Genomic DNA, 15018 nt, shown 5'->3' with positions numbered 1-15018 from the left:
CTAATTATTAAAAATCACTTGAAAACTACAGTATCGATTCATAGTACTTGTTAAAGTTGAAGTTAACTAATCTATTAAAAAATTTCAAAATTGTTTATGTGCAGCCGGTTTTATGGTGCAACTGTCAACATATGTATAACTAAGAGACAACATTATTAATAGTGGTATAAAATAGATAATACTATAGAAAAAAATGTGATATATATATATATGAAATGTATATATAAATATATAGAATAATCTAAACTAATTAGGATGTGATTATACATTAGCAAATAGTTGATAATTTTTGGCATCAAGGGCAATCTGTCTTACAGCTGCAATTGCTGCAATAGCTCCCAATGTTGAAAAAACCACAGCAATAGTTACATTAAGCCAGAAAATGGGGCTTCTTTTAGATGGCTTAAATGTCAAATTGAAGAAAATTACTGGCAAAACAAAGTCAAGTGGCATGAATCCAAAAGCTCCAATAAGTGAGTTTATGTCTCCAAAAAATGGAAGCATGGCTGCTATAATTGTGGAAATAGTTATAGCCAATGATCTAGAAATTAGTCTTGGGATTACATTGCGGTTGGAGAATTGAGGACTTTTTGGGTCCCCAAATGTTTGTTCCAACACTTCATTTGTAGGTTGCAAGTACACCTGCATTAAAATTCAATAGTTACTTAGTTTAAGATTATTGATAGATATGAATATGAAACATCTAAATACAATTTTGGTCATTCTACTTTGTTGCATTTACAATTTTGGTCTCCTAATTTTTAAATGTCTTAGTTTTTCTCTATCTAAACAATATGCATTTGTGGCTGGATTTTGATAATCTGACAAACAAGATATTTATATGACAAGGAAGTTGATGATGTAATTTTGTTTAGTTGTATGCTGACTTAACAACTCATTTCCACAATATAAAAATTTACATTAATCTATATCACAAACACAAACTGTCTAGATAAATTATCATTTAACAAATAGTTTTCATATCAACACCTAACTTGTCATATATGCATCTCAGTTGTGTCATCAATTAAATTTAGCTCCAAATGTCTATGTGAGAAAAAAGTTTTGCATTTTACAAACTAGAGGATCAAAAACTTGTGAATTTATAAAAATGAGGAAACGAAAACCTTGAATGAACTAAAATTGGATGAACAAAAGTGTATTTTAGTAACCAACAATAAAATGCACAGTTCTCTTATCCATCTTGTATCACATAGTAACATATGCTAGTTGGATGTTAAATGATGGTTAAGGAAAAGTTAACTATCTCAACCGTAACAGTCTGACTCCTCTCTCTGATACTATAATCACGAATTTCTCGTCCGTATTTTTCTGTTGCAAGTCAGCCCGAGATCTAAGTCAACAGTTCATTCACTCCCACTATCAATTAAACTATTAACCGGGTCACTCTAAAGGAGTGGACTATTACAACAGCTGTTATAGGGAATTTAAATTTATTAGTTGCGTGTGGATTTTCTCTTTTTAAATTTAACATGCAGCTAATATAGGGAATCCAAGTCGTGTTAGTTACTTACCACACCAACCGCCGATAACTGTACTATAGTGAAAATGTTGGTCATATAAATAAACCATTTGGGCACTAATGGGTTTCCATTGTCCACAAAGTTGCTTAAGATAAGGCCTTCAGATTGGTTGCCAAATGCCCAATAACCAGATATAGCTACGCTGAAGAAAGTGACAGTAACAACAGCATAACAAACACTTAGTCCCTTGAACATCTTCCCTTTTACTGGTGGTGCTAATGTAGCCTGTAAAAATATATGAATAAATTATACAGAGTAATTAAATTCAAACTTTATTATATTTGGTTCAGTTTCATTTCTTTCAACATCCAATAGATATTCAAATAATTAAATTGAACTTATCCAAACCTGAATTTCAGGAATAATTCCATTTCCATAAGTGGTGGCAATGATGCTAAGAGCATTGAAGATTCCAAATAATTTATTCTCTGTATCACCTTTAAGAGAATAATCCTTTTCTGGTCCTTTTGATGAGTTTCCTATAATAATAATAATTCAATATTTAATCAACAAGCTAACATAAAAATGCAAATTGGTGAGTAAATAAGAAGATATAAACGATAATTTTGAAGAAAAATAAATACCAATATATATGGAACCAACAACAGCACAAGCACTATAGAGTAAGCACAAAACCAAAGACACAAGATTAATGTGTCTCAATGAGTGGAAAGATGGGATTTGAGCTAAAATCAACATGAAGCAACCAAATATGATGACAAATTCGTAAAGCTTCATGGACCCATTTGGATTTGATAGGAGATAAATTGCCTGCAGTTAATTGATTCCATTGGAAAATTCAAGAAGATATAAGCATATAAAAGGGTAACATGATTTGAGGTAAAATTAATGTTTTATAAATTGGACTGTCATTTAATTAGTTCAATTCTGATCGATTCTAAATTTGTCAAAACCATTGAATTGATTACACCGGTTTAATATATTGACCCTTTAATTCAATTCATTATAAAATAATTGAACTGTGATTCAAATGTCTTCCTTTTTTTTTTTTAAATAAAAAAGATTGTGTAAAATGTGTAACAAAGAGTTCAAATTTACCTTCATGCATTGACCTCCCAAAAGATTACAAGCCACTACAGCCCCATAGCATACTGCAAATTGAATTGGGCCCACAAAATAACGACCCCATCTAGGACCTGAAAATGTTGTTAGTTTCACATTAGCTATTAATTGGTGCCAGAACTTCCCTTAATAACCAATTAACCATGCACAAGTTTGAAGCTAGTTCTATCCTATATAAGTGAAGTGTCTTTTATAGTACATAAATTTGTTTTTACTGTTCGATCAATAATTTTCACAATTGACTCAAGTGAAATATATGGCTCAACTTATTCATCCAATTGTAAAGAAAAACTTTTGTATAGTACCACACTATTTTCTTGGGCACGATAAAAAAAAGTAATAATAAATATTTTTTTTAACACATCCTGAATAATTTATTCAATTAGAAATATTATCTTAAAAATTATATATTCAATTAGTTTAAAATTCAAAATTATATTTTAACACCAAAATTTATATTTTTTATGTTCCTTAACAATTATCTTAAATACGCATGTTAACAAAACCTATAAACTATTAAAAACTATATAAGTTAAAAATAATAGTTATTTCTATCATTTGAAAATAATAGTCATTTTGTCCAACAGATGGTGAATTTTTTTATATGAAGGAATTAATGGTGGATTTAATGTAGGATCTTTATTAATAAAAAAAAAATGTATTTGCTCTTAAATATGCTCTCATTAATATTATGTACATCACTTTTAAATTATTATCCTATATTTTATATTTATGATAAATATAATACATGAATAATTAATAAAAAAAAATTAATAAAATTATTATTTTTTTCTATCATTTATCATATTTTTGTAATTATTCTGAGATTATGTACAAATGGATTAATTATTTTGTCCAAGCAACAGTGGCTTGAATGCAAGATCTTTTGTATACCGATAATAGGGGTAGGAATAAACTAGCATGATGACTTGTTTAATAAAAATGTTATGCTCAATTTTTTATTTAAAGTTTATTAATTTAAATAGATTAGATTTAGACTTACAAAAAATAAAACTATTAGATCTGATAGATATATATTATTAACATTGTTATTGTTATTTTTATTATTATTTATTAATATTAATATTTTTTATTTTAAATTTGCTAATTATGAGTTCATTTTGCCTCTTTATTTTTTTGGAAGGGTGTTGCATACTTGCTAGTTATAATTTTATTAAATTTGGTTATATATAAAGGTCTAGTTTAGCCTATTTAAAAAATATAAAATATGTTATATAAATATTTTAATGTGAAATAGGCTTTCAGATCAGGCAAATTTTTTTAAAAAGATCAGCTGATGTCAGAAAAAAAGCATTTGATAAGCCGTAGGCCAGGTTCAAGCCAAAAAAATTAATCGTAAATCAGATTCAAATCTTTCAAAACTAGATCTGGTCTATTCCCATCCTTAACCATTAAAAAATCAAAACTAAAAAACCAAAACAAACACTCGCATAAATGAAACAACAAAAATATAAATAAAAAATTCTGTTGTTTAATTAAAAATAGATGTGTGTAGGTGATTTTTTGACCAATAATTTCTTTAATTTATTTACAAATATATTATTATAATATTTATTAAAATAGATTAAATTAAAAATTTAGTATATAAATTGCATGTCATTTAATTATTTATGATTTAATTTTTAATTATTTGTGATTTAAAATTTATCTACATAATTGTGTTAATTTTTGAATGTAACATAAAAGTGAACAAAATATAAAAATGATTGTGTTTTAGTGTATGGTTACCTAAAATGTCGCGAGCCATGTCTCTAAATCGTAGCTGACGATTACCCAACTTAGCTTGTCGTTCAAGAACAAGAGACAATAAGTTGTAGGAATAGAAAGTGACAAGAGCTCCAATAACTAAGCAAAAGATCCCAGCCGTCCATCCTAATAATGTGAAAGCATATGGAAGGCTTAGGAGTGGTGGAGCTACAATTGATGTTGTCAAGTGGTAACCACAGTGCTTCCATGAACCTACAAAAATATAAATAATAATTTTCCTGTTAACTTAAGAAATATCTACTCGGTGTATAAATTGAACTTTAACATGAAGTCTAGAATGCGTTTTTTTATAAATTTTAACATGAAATTACTAAGTGAATATAATTGATGTAATTTAATTTTTTTAATTGATTTAATATTATATTGTTGAAACAATATTAATTTTAAATTTTTTTTTATATATTTTAATTTTAAAAATATTAAAATATAAGATCTTTTTATTAAACAAAATCATTTCTTTTAGATTTTAAAAAAATACAATTTTATTTTTTTTATAGAAGTATGTAACGATTGTTTAGTGGTCTTACCCTCAGTTAGACCTTGTATCTACCATTCTTAACCTCTTTCTCATAATGATTTACTCACTTACTAAATTCATATATATTAAAAATAATTATAAATAAAAAAGACAATAATATAATTTTATCAAATTGATTTTCGAATATTAATATATTTATCTTTATCATAAATATTAAATATTTAGTTTGTATTAATATATATATTATTAATTAGATGATACAATTAATAAAAAATAATTTTTTAGAAAATAAAAAATAATGAACATTAAAATCAAACTGACACTTCTTTTGAAACACTTATAAAAAAAGGTTATAGATAAGCTTTTATTAGAGCTGAACAAAACCCTAAGTTTTAAACTCTAAATTCTAAACTTCAATTCATGGGACCAAATACGAGCCACTCAAATAAGTCAATTTATTGCACGAATGGATTATAATGTGTTGCATGAATTTGTAAATGTAAATTTATATAGTTTAGACGATCAAGTGCACCGGTTAATTTAATTCAACTACTTCACTTAAAATTATAAGTATAAAAATTTAAATTTCTTAGAACCAATTTCTTTGTTTCATTTAGTCCTCGGACAACCACTAAAATAGATAGACTCTTTGATAAAAACTTATTCAAACATTGACAAAATATTAAAAGTCAAATATATATATATATATCTATATATATATATATATATATATATATATATATAAATGAATTTGAAAATAAAATAAATAAAAAGTTAAAAAATAAACATCCCAATAAAAATTAAAAAATTTGTCACTCAAACCAACCTATCCGAATATTCTACAAATCTACCCTACTTAAAATTCGTCTAAACAAATGCAAAAATCAGTCAAAATTAAATTTCTGAACTACAAAATTAAATTTCTGAACTACAAGCTCAATTTTAAATGGTTTAATAAAATTAAACTTGAATATAAAAATAATATTTAATTAATTTTTGAAATTAAACTAGAATTTATTAATATAATTTAATTAATTATTTAAATATTTTTCTTATACGTAAGAATCTTTGTTCAAAATTCTGATCATGTTTTTGCGAACAACAAAAATCTCGATCACGTGCTTAAATTCTCTGAATCTCATACTAAAAATCAATCACAGCAAGCCAATTTAATATGTATTAATAGCCATTTTTTAATATTCACAGTCATACATTTTATAATTTCTAGGCTGAAACTGATTGCTTGCTACCTAACCCATGTGCACTATTATTCAAACAAGGCAGGTAGCAAGAAAGACAAAATTGTATAATATCTAAAAATTTGATGTAGAAAGTTGCGTTAGATATCTAACAATTTCTTCTTTTTTCTACTTTTATAAACATTTTATTTAAATTTAATTGTAGTTATTCATTTATAAAATTGGTTTGCTTGTTTTAAGATCCGATAAATTTAAATTTTTATTAAATTTTTAATAAAAATAATAACGTGATATATATAAAATAATATAAAAATTATTTAAATATATTAATTATTTATATATTATTAATTAAATTAAAAAATAAATAATTATGTAATTTGAAACTAATATTTTTAAAGAATATTATTGTAATTTCTTAAATATTAATTATTTAACACATACCAAATCATTATTTGTTAGTCAAAATATTATAAGAAGAGATTAAAATTGTATAATTTTAAAATAGAAAAATCAATTTCATATATTCATAAAAATAAATAGATCAAAAACTGTAATTAAAATTTTTATTTATAAAAATAAATAAATAAAAATTTAGGCGAACTTAGACAAAACTCAAAGACTCCGAAATCTGAATTTATTTCATTATAAAATATGAGTTCCTATCATTGTTTAATCATAATGATTATATGGGGAATGAATATCTCTAGCTATTTCCATTCCTGGAGTATAGCTTTTCAAAGAGCTTTTAAACATCCACAAATTTCAGGTTGTTTTTGAATTAATAAGTTGATGATAGCTAAACCTTACACTTATAAAACCAAACCATGAAATATATTCCAAAGTAGACAAGGACAAGAATCATAGGATTATAATGTTTCCAAAAGGACTAAACAGAGAAGTTTGACAAGGGTAAAGGAACAGTACCTTTTGATTTAAGGACAAAGAGAGCACCTGCATCAACATCTTTTTGTTGTTGATCAATTTGTAGCGAATTATTTGCCTTCTCTAAATTTTCACGTACTTCAGAAGTTGAGGTTGGAAGAAGGGTACCCATCCCTTCTTAATTTCTTATTTCAATCTCTATCAAATTGTCAACTGAGTGATCCAAGGCATATTAATACTATATACTATACTACATCATATAAAGAAGAGTCGTGGACTACTTTAATATATAGCAAGTCAATTAATTTGACTCCTCTAGTATTTTTCATTGGCGATGTTATTTATTTTCATGGACCCCTCTTTGAAAATGATTATCTTGCACGGTTGAATTGTAGTATACAAAACCAATTTTACAACAAGTAGGCATAGGTATAAAAAAATGTCTAAAAATATCTAGAATTTTTTTTTAGTGGTGGAGAAAAATTTATCGGTGTATATGAATAACTGAAGCTTATATTATGTGTATGTCAACCCAATATAGTTTCAGTGTACTCTAAAATTAGTTAGTCGGTTGACCCAGTTTGTTTGCTAGTTGTCAAACAATTACAACTGTATCAACTATATAGTATTGAATCAAAGAATTCTCGTTATCTAGCTTATGAATCTTTACACGGTATCAGAAAAGCTATTTGATTAACACATTCTTTTGCATTGTAATCCCCAACTTTACTTCCATTCTCGTATCTAATTTAAATCATCTCCATTGGATGATAAGAGTTGTGACAAGGGTCAAGGATGTGGTATAAGTCGTTCTTAATGTCATATATGTGAAAAATCTAGTCATGAAGCTTACAAGTTATGATTTTGTTTTGATCATAATATGACTCTACAACATAAATATTCATTTAGATTTTACACTACACCTCATAGTACTTGTTAAAGTTGAAGTTAACTAGTCTATTAAAAAATATCAAAATTGTTCATCTGCAGACGGTTTTATGGTTCCGTTGTCAACATATGTATAATTAAGAGACAACATTATTAATAGTGGTATAAAATAGATAATATTTTAGGAAAAATGTGACATATATTTATATATCTGTAATGTATATATAAATATATAGAATAGTCTAAACTAATTAGGATGTGATTATACATTAGCAAATAGTTGATAATTTTTGGCATCAAGGGCAATCTGTCTAACAGCTGCAATTGTTGCAATAGCTCCCAGTGTTGAAAAAACCACAACAATAGTTACATTAAGCCAGAAAATGGGGCTTCTTTTAGATGGCTTAAATGTCAAATTGAAGAAAATTACTGGCAAAACAAAGTCAAGTGGCATGAATCCAAAAGCTCCAATAAGTGAGTTTATGTCTCCAAAAAATGGAAGCATGGCTGCTATAATTGTGGAAATAGTTATAGCCAATGATCTAGAAATTAGTCTTGGGATTACATTGCGGTTGGAGAATTGAGGACTTTTTGGGTCCCCAAATGTTTGTTCCAACACTTCATTTGTAGGTTGCAAGTACACCTGCATTAAAATTCAATAGTTAATTAGTTTAAAATTATTGATAGATATGAATATGAAATATTTAAATAACAATTTTGGTCAATCTACTTTCTGGTTGGATTTTGATGAAGTGACAAACAAGATGTTTATATGACACGAAAGTTGATGATGTAATTTTGTTTAACTGTATTGTGACTTAACAACTCATTTCCACAATATAATATTTTACATAATCTATATCACAAACACAATCAAATTTGATGTAAGAAACTGTCTAGATAAATTATCATTTAAAAATAATTTTCATATCAACAGTTCAGTTGTCAGATATGCATCTGAGTTGTGTCATAATCTAAATTTAACTATAAATGTCTTTGTGAGAAAAAAGTTTTGCATTTTACAAACTAGAGGATCAAAATTGTGAATTTAAAAAAATGAGGAAACAAAAACCTTGAATGAACTAAAATTGGATGAACAAAAGTGTATTTTAGTAATCAACAATATAATGCATAGTAACGTATGCTAGTTAGATATTAAATGATGGTTAAGAAAAGGTTAACTATCTCAGCTGTAAGAGTTCGACTCTTCTGTTTGATACTGTATTCACGAATTTCTCGTATGTATTTTTTTCGTTGGAAATTAGCGATTTTTTTTCTTTTGTGTGAGTCAACCCGAGATATAAGTTAACAGTTCATTCATTCTCACTATCAATTGAACTATTGACGACAGTGTCATTCCGAAGGATCGGACTATTACCACAACTGTTTTAGGGAATTGAAGTCTATTAGTTGTGTGTGAATTTTCTCTCTTTAAATTTAATAGTCTCTACAATTGTTGCACCATGCAACTATAATAAGGAATCCAAATCGTGTGAGTTACTTACCACACCAACTGCCGATAACTGTACTATAGTGAAAATGTTGGTCATATAAATAAACCATTTAGGCACTAATGGTTTTCCATTGTCCACAAAGTTGCTTAAGATAAGGCCTTCAGATTGGTTGCCAAATGCCCAATAACCAGATATAGCTACGCTAAAGAAAGTGACAGTAACAGCAGCATAACAAACACTTAGTCCCTTGAACATCTTCCCTTTTACTGGTGGTGCTAATGTAGCCTGTAAAAATATATGAATAAATTGTATAGAGTAATTAAATTCAAACTTTATTATATTTTGTTCAGTTTCATTTCTTTCAACATCCAATAGATATTCAAATAATTAAATTGAACTTATCCAAACCTGAATTTCAGGAATAATTCCATTTCCATAAGTGGTGGCAATGATGCTAAGAGCATTGAAGATTCCAAATAATTTATTCTCTGTATCACCTTTAAGAGAATAATCCTTTTCTGGTCCTTTTGATGAGTTTCCTATAATAATAATAATTCAATATTTAATCAACAAGCTAACATAAAAATGCAAATTGGTGAGTAAATAAGAAGATATAAACGAAAATTTTGAAGAAAAATAAATACCAATATATATGGAACCAACAACAGCACAAGCACTATAGAGTAAGCACAAAACCAAAGACACAAGATTAATGTGTCTCAATGAGTGGAAAGATGGGATTTGAGCTAAAATCAACATGAAGCAACCAAATATGATGACAAATTCGTAAAGCTTCATGGACCCATTTGGATTTGATAGGAGATAAATTGCCTGCAGTTAATTGATTCCATTGGAAAATTCAAGAAAATATTAGCATATAAAAGGGTAAGATGATTTAAGGTAAAATTAATGTTTCATAAATTGGACCGTCTTTTAATTGGTTAAATTCTGATCGATTTTAAATTTGTCAAAATCATTGAATTGAATAAACTGGTTTCATATATTGATCCTTTAATTCAATTCATTATAAAATAATTGAACCGTGATTCAAATGTCTAACTTTAAAAATAAAAAAAAAATAAAAATTGTGTAAAATGTGTGTGTTAACAAAGAGTTCAAATTTACCTTAATGCATTGACCTCCCAATAGATTACTAGCCACTACAGCCCCATAGCATACTGCAAATTGAATTGGGCCCACAAAATAACGACCCCATCTAGGACCTGAAAATGTGGTTAGTTTCACATTAGCTATTAATTGGTGCCAGAACTTCCCTTAATAACCAATTAACCGTGCACAAGTTTGAAGCTAGTTCTATCCTATATAAGTGAAGTGTGTCTTTTATAGTACATAAATTTGTTTTTACTGTTCGATCAATAATTTTCACAATTGACTCAAGTGAAATATATGGTTCAACTTATTCATCCAATTGTAAAGAAAAACTTTTGTATAGTACAACACTATTTTCTTGGGCACGATAAAAAAAAAATAAATATTTTTTTGAACACATCCTGAATAATTTATTTTCAGCTAGATACATCATAAATAATTTATGCCAAATGCTTTATAGATACATACATGTTAAGAAATCAAATGTAGAAATGTTATCTTAAAAATTATATATTCAATTCCTTTAAAATTCAAAATTATATTTTAACACCAAAATTTATATTTTTTATGTTCCTTAACAATTATTTTAAATACACATGTTAACAAAACCTATAAACTATTAAAAACTATATATAAGTTAAAAATAATAGTTATTTCTATCATTTAAAAATAATAGTCATTTTGTCCAACAGATGGTGAATTTTTTTTTATATGAAGGAATTAATGGTGGATTTAATGTAGGATCTTTATTAATAAAAAATTATGTATTTGCTCTTAAATATGTTCTCATTAATATTATGTACATCACTTTTAAATTATTATTCTATATTTTATATATATGATAAATATAATACATGAATAATTAATAAAAATAAATTAACAAAATTATTATTTTTTCTATCATTTATCATATTTTTGTAATTATTCTGGGATTATGTACAAAGGGATTAATTATTCTGCCCAAGCAATAGTGGCTTTAATGTAAGATCTTTTGTATACCGATAATAGGGGTAGGAATAAACTAGCATGATTTGTTTAATAAAAATGTTATGCTCAAACTTTTTTTAAAGTTTATTAATTTAAATAGATCAAATTCAGACTTACAAAAAATAAAACTATTAGATCTGATAGACCGACCTACATATTTTTATTATTATTTATTAATATTAATATTTTTTATTTTAAATTTGCTAATTATGAGTTCATTTTGCCTCTTTATTTTTTTGGAAGGGTGTTGCATACTTGCAAGTTATAATTTTATTAAATTTGGTTATATATAAAGGTCTAGTTTAGCCTATTTAAAAAATATAAAATATGTTATATAAATATTTTAATGTGAAATAGGCTTTCAGGCCAAACTTTTTAAAAAGGTCAGGTTCAAGCCAAAAATATTATTTGTAAACCAGATTCAGATCTATCAAAACTTGATCTGGTCTATTCCCATCCTTAACCATTAAATAACCAAAACAAAGACTCGCATAAATGAAACGACAAAAATATAAATAAAAAATTCTGTTGTTTAATTAAAAATAGATGTGTGTAGGTGATTTTTTGACCAATAATTTCTTTAATTTATTTACAAATATATTATTATAATATCTATTAAAATAGATTAAATTAAAAAATTTAATATATAAATTACATGTCATTTAATTATTTATGATCTAATTTTTAATTATTTGTGATTTAAAATTTATCTACATAATTGTGTTAATTTTTTTAATGTAACAAAAAAGTGAACAAAATATAAAAATGATTGTGTTTTAGTGTATGGTTACCTAAAATGTCGCGAGCCATGTCTCTAAATCGTAGCTGACGATTACCCAACTTAGCTTGTCGTTCAAGAACAAGAGACAATAAATTGTAGGAATAGAAAGTGACAAGAGCTCCAATAACTAAGCAAAAGATCCCAGCCGTCCATCCTAGTAATGTGAAAGCATATGGAAGACTTAGGAGTGCTGGAGCCACAATTGATGTTGTCAAGTGGTAACCACAGTGCTGCCATGAACCTGATAAAATTTAAATAATTAAACCACATTTAAAATAATATTTTTCCTGTTAACTTAAGAAATATCTACTCAATTGTCAGGTTATTAGATGTATAAATTGAATTTTAATACGAGATTTATATTGTATTTTTAAAATTTTAACATGAAATTACTAAGTTAATATAATTGATGTAATATAATATTTATTTTTTAATTTATTTAATATTGTTGAGATAATATTAATTTTTTTTTAAAAAAATTATGTTTTAATTTTAAAAATATTAAAATCTGACTTATTTTTATTAAATAAAATTATTTTTTAAACCTTTTGATAGAATACAATTTTTTTCTTTTTTTAGAGGTCTATAACGATCGTTAAGTGGTCTTACCCTCAGATAGGCCTTGCATCTACCATTCATAACCTCTTTCTCATAATGATTTACTCACTTACTAAATTCATATATATTAAAAGTAATTATAAATAAAAAAGACAATATATAATTTTATCAAATTGAAATCAAACTGACACTTCTTTTGAAACACTTATAAGAAAATGTTATAGATAAACTTTTATTAGAGCTGAACTAAACCCTAAGTTTTAAACTCTAAATTCTAAACTCCAATTCATGTGACTACTATACGAGCCACTCAAATAAGTCAATTTATTGCATGAATGAATTATAACGTGTTGCATAAATTTATAAATGTAAATTTATACCAGTTTGGATGATCAAGTACATGTGATATAAAATAGACTCACGATTAATTGCATTCAACCACTTCACTTAAAACTATAAGTATAAAAATTAAAATTTCTTAGAATGAGTTACTTTGTTTCACTTAGTCCTCATGCAACCACTAAAATAAATAGATTATTTGATAAAAACTTATCCAAACATTGACAAAATATTAAAAGTCAAATATATATATATATATATATATATATATATATATATATATATATTTAAATGAATTTTAAAATAAAATAAATAAAAAATAAATATCCCAATAAAAATTAAAAAATTTGTCACCCAAACCAACCTATCCGAATATTCTACAAATCTACGCTAACTAAAATTTATCTAAACAAATACAAAAATCAGTCAAAATTAAATTTTTGAAATACAAACTCAATTTTAAATGGTTTAAATTGAACTCGAATATAAAAATATCATTTAATTAATTTTTGAAATTAAACTAGAATCTATCAATATAATTTAATTAATTATTTAAATATTTTTCTTATATGTAAGAATGCTTGTTCAAAATTCTGATCACGTTTTTGCGAAGAACAAAAATCTCGATCGCGTGCTTAAATTCTCCGAATCTCATACTACAAATCAATCACATGCTGACAACACAAACTAATTTAAAATCTATTTATAAATTATGTCGTTAACACATGTCAAATCATATATTAAAATTATAAAATTTTAAAATAAAAAAAACCAATTTCACGTATTTATAAAAATAAATAGATCAAAATTATAATTAAAATTTGTATTTATAAAAATAAATAAATAAAAGTTTAAGCGAGCTTAGAGAAAACTCAAAGACTCCGAACACTCTTGCAAAATACTACGTGTATTTACAAACTAATAATTATACATCAATTAGATTATCACATCGACAATAAAATCTGAATTTATTTCATTATAAAAATTTGAGTTCCTATCAATGTTTAATCATAATGATTATACGGGGAATGAATATCTCTAGCTATTTTCATTCCTGGAGTATAGCTTTTCAAAGAGCTTTTAAACATCCACAAATTTCAGGTTGTTTTTGAATTAATAAGTTGATGATAGCTAAACCTTACACTTATAAAACCAAACCATGAAATATATTCCAAAGTAGACAAGGACAAGAATCATAGGATTATAATGTTCCCAAAAAGACTAAACAGAGAAGTTTGAGAAGGGTAAAGGAACAGTACCTTTTGATTTAAGGACAAAAAGAGCACCTGCATCAACATCTTTTTGTTGTTGATCAATTTGTAGCGAATTATTTGCCTTCTCTAAATTTTCATGTACTTCAGAAGTTGAGGTTGGAAGAAGGGTACCCATCGTGTTAGTTTTATATTAGTTAGTTTTACTATGCATTTATTTTAGATTGTTATAACTATGTTGTTGATAGGCTATTATAAATACTCATATTGTATTTTTTCTCAATTAATAAAAAATTATGTATATTCAATAAAATATTCGTTATGTATCACAAGTTTCCTTTTCTTTCTTTATTCTACTTTTAAATTCAATTTTGCCAAAATCTCAAATTTCTAAAAACTCTCACTATTCTAAAAAATCTCAAAATTCCAAAGAGAACAACGTATCTTTAATGGCAAGTTCTTAACCCTAAAGCTTCAAATAGAAAGTCGCTTAAATTCGCACCTTCATTCCTCTTCTTTCTCTTCTTGGTTTTTCCCTTCTTTTCATCTCCTTTCCTTCGCCCAACTCTTCAATGGCAGGTTCTGATGATGATTCATCATCTGCCACCTTTGCAACTGTTTCTCAAGATGAATCGTGAAATCCAACATCGCCGTATTACCTTCATCCTGGCGAAAATCCGAGATCTTTGCTTATAAATCAAACTTTACAAGGGCCA

At 26.2% G+C, this 15018-nt stretch overlaps 2 protein-coding genes across 2 annotated transcripts; both read right to left on the bottom strand.

The window, feature by feature from the left end:
- Positions 1 to 179: 179 nt before the first annotated feature.
- On the bottom strand, positions 180 to 7224 carry LOC101500675 (GABA transporter 1-like). Its single transcript, XM_004506068.4, has 7 exons — positions 7017 to 7224; positions 4377 to 4607; positions 2604 to 2701; positions 2129 to 2315; positions 1893 to 2023; positions 1536 to 1769; positions 180 to 642 (listed from the first exon to the last, which is right to left on the bottom strand). The coding sequence occupies exons 1-7, from the start codon at positions 7144 to 7146 to the stop codon at positions 262 to 264; spliced, it is 1392 nt and encodes a 463-aa protein (XP_004506125.1). The 5' UTR covers positions 7147 to 7224; the 3' UTR covers positions 180 to 261.
- A 900-nt stretch (positions 7225 to 8124) lies between these two features.
- On the bottom strand, positions 8125 to 14480 carry LOC101500989 (GABA transporter 1-like). Its single transcript, XM_004506069.4, has 7 exons — positions 14351 to 14480; positions 12205 to 12435; positions 10442 to 10539; positions 9961 to 10147; positions 9725 to 9855; positions 9368 to 9601; positions 8125 to 8505 (listed from the first exon to the last, which is right to left on the bottom strand). The coding sequence occupies exons 1-7, from the start codon at positions 14478 to 14480 to the stop codon at positions 8125 to 8127; spliced, it is 1392 nt and encodes a 463-aa protein (XP_004506126.1).
- Positions 14481 to 15018: the final 538 nt, after the last annotated feature.

The sequence above is a fragment of the Cicer arietinum genome, chromosome 6, assembly GCF_000331145.2.
Source record: "Cicer arietinum cultivar CDC Frontier isolate Library 1 chromosome 6, Cicar.CDCFrontier_v2.0, whole genome shotgun sequence".
Classification (NCBI taxonomy): domain Eukaryota; kingdom Viridiplantae; phylum Streptophyta; class Magnoliopsida; order Fabales; family Fabaceae; genus Cicer; species Cicer arietinum.
This window is presented reverse-complemented; position numbering and strand designations above follow the sequence as displayed.

Bases quoted from the DNA above. Each gene is read 5' to 3' on its own strand.
- LOC101500675 (XM_004506068.4), bottom strand. From the start codon at position 7,146: ATGGGTACCCTTCTTCCAACCTCAACTTCTGAAGTACGTGAAAATTTA. The intron at 2,702-4,376 runs GTAACCATACAC...CAACATTTTCAG, and splicing joins CATGGCTCGCGACATTTTAG to GTCCTAGATGGGGTCGTTAT. The intron at 1,770-1,892 runs GTTTGGATAAGT...ATATTTTTACAG, and splicing joins GAATTATTCCTGAAATTCAG to GCTACATTAGCACCACCAGT.
- LOC101500989 (XM_004506069.4), bottom strand. From the start codon at position 14,480: ATGGGTACCCTTCTTCCAACCTCAACTTCTGAAGTACATGAAAATTTA. The intron at 12,436-14,350 runs GTACTGTTCCTT...AAATTTTATCAG, and splicing joins TTTTGTCCTTAAATCAAAAG to GTTCATGGCAGCACTGTGGT. The intron at 9,602-9,724 runs GTTTGGATAAGT...ATATTTTTACAG, and splicing joins GAATTATTCCTGAAATTCAG to GCTACATTAGCACCACCAGT.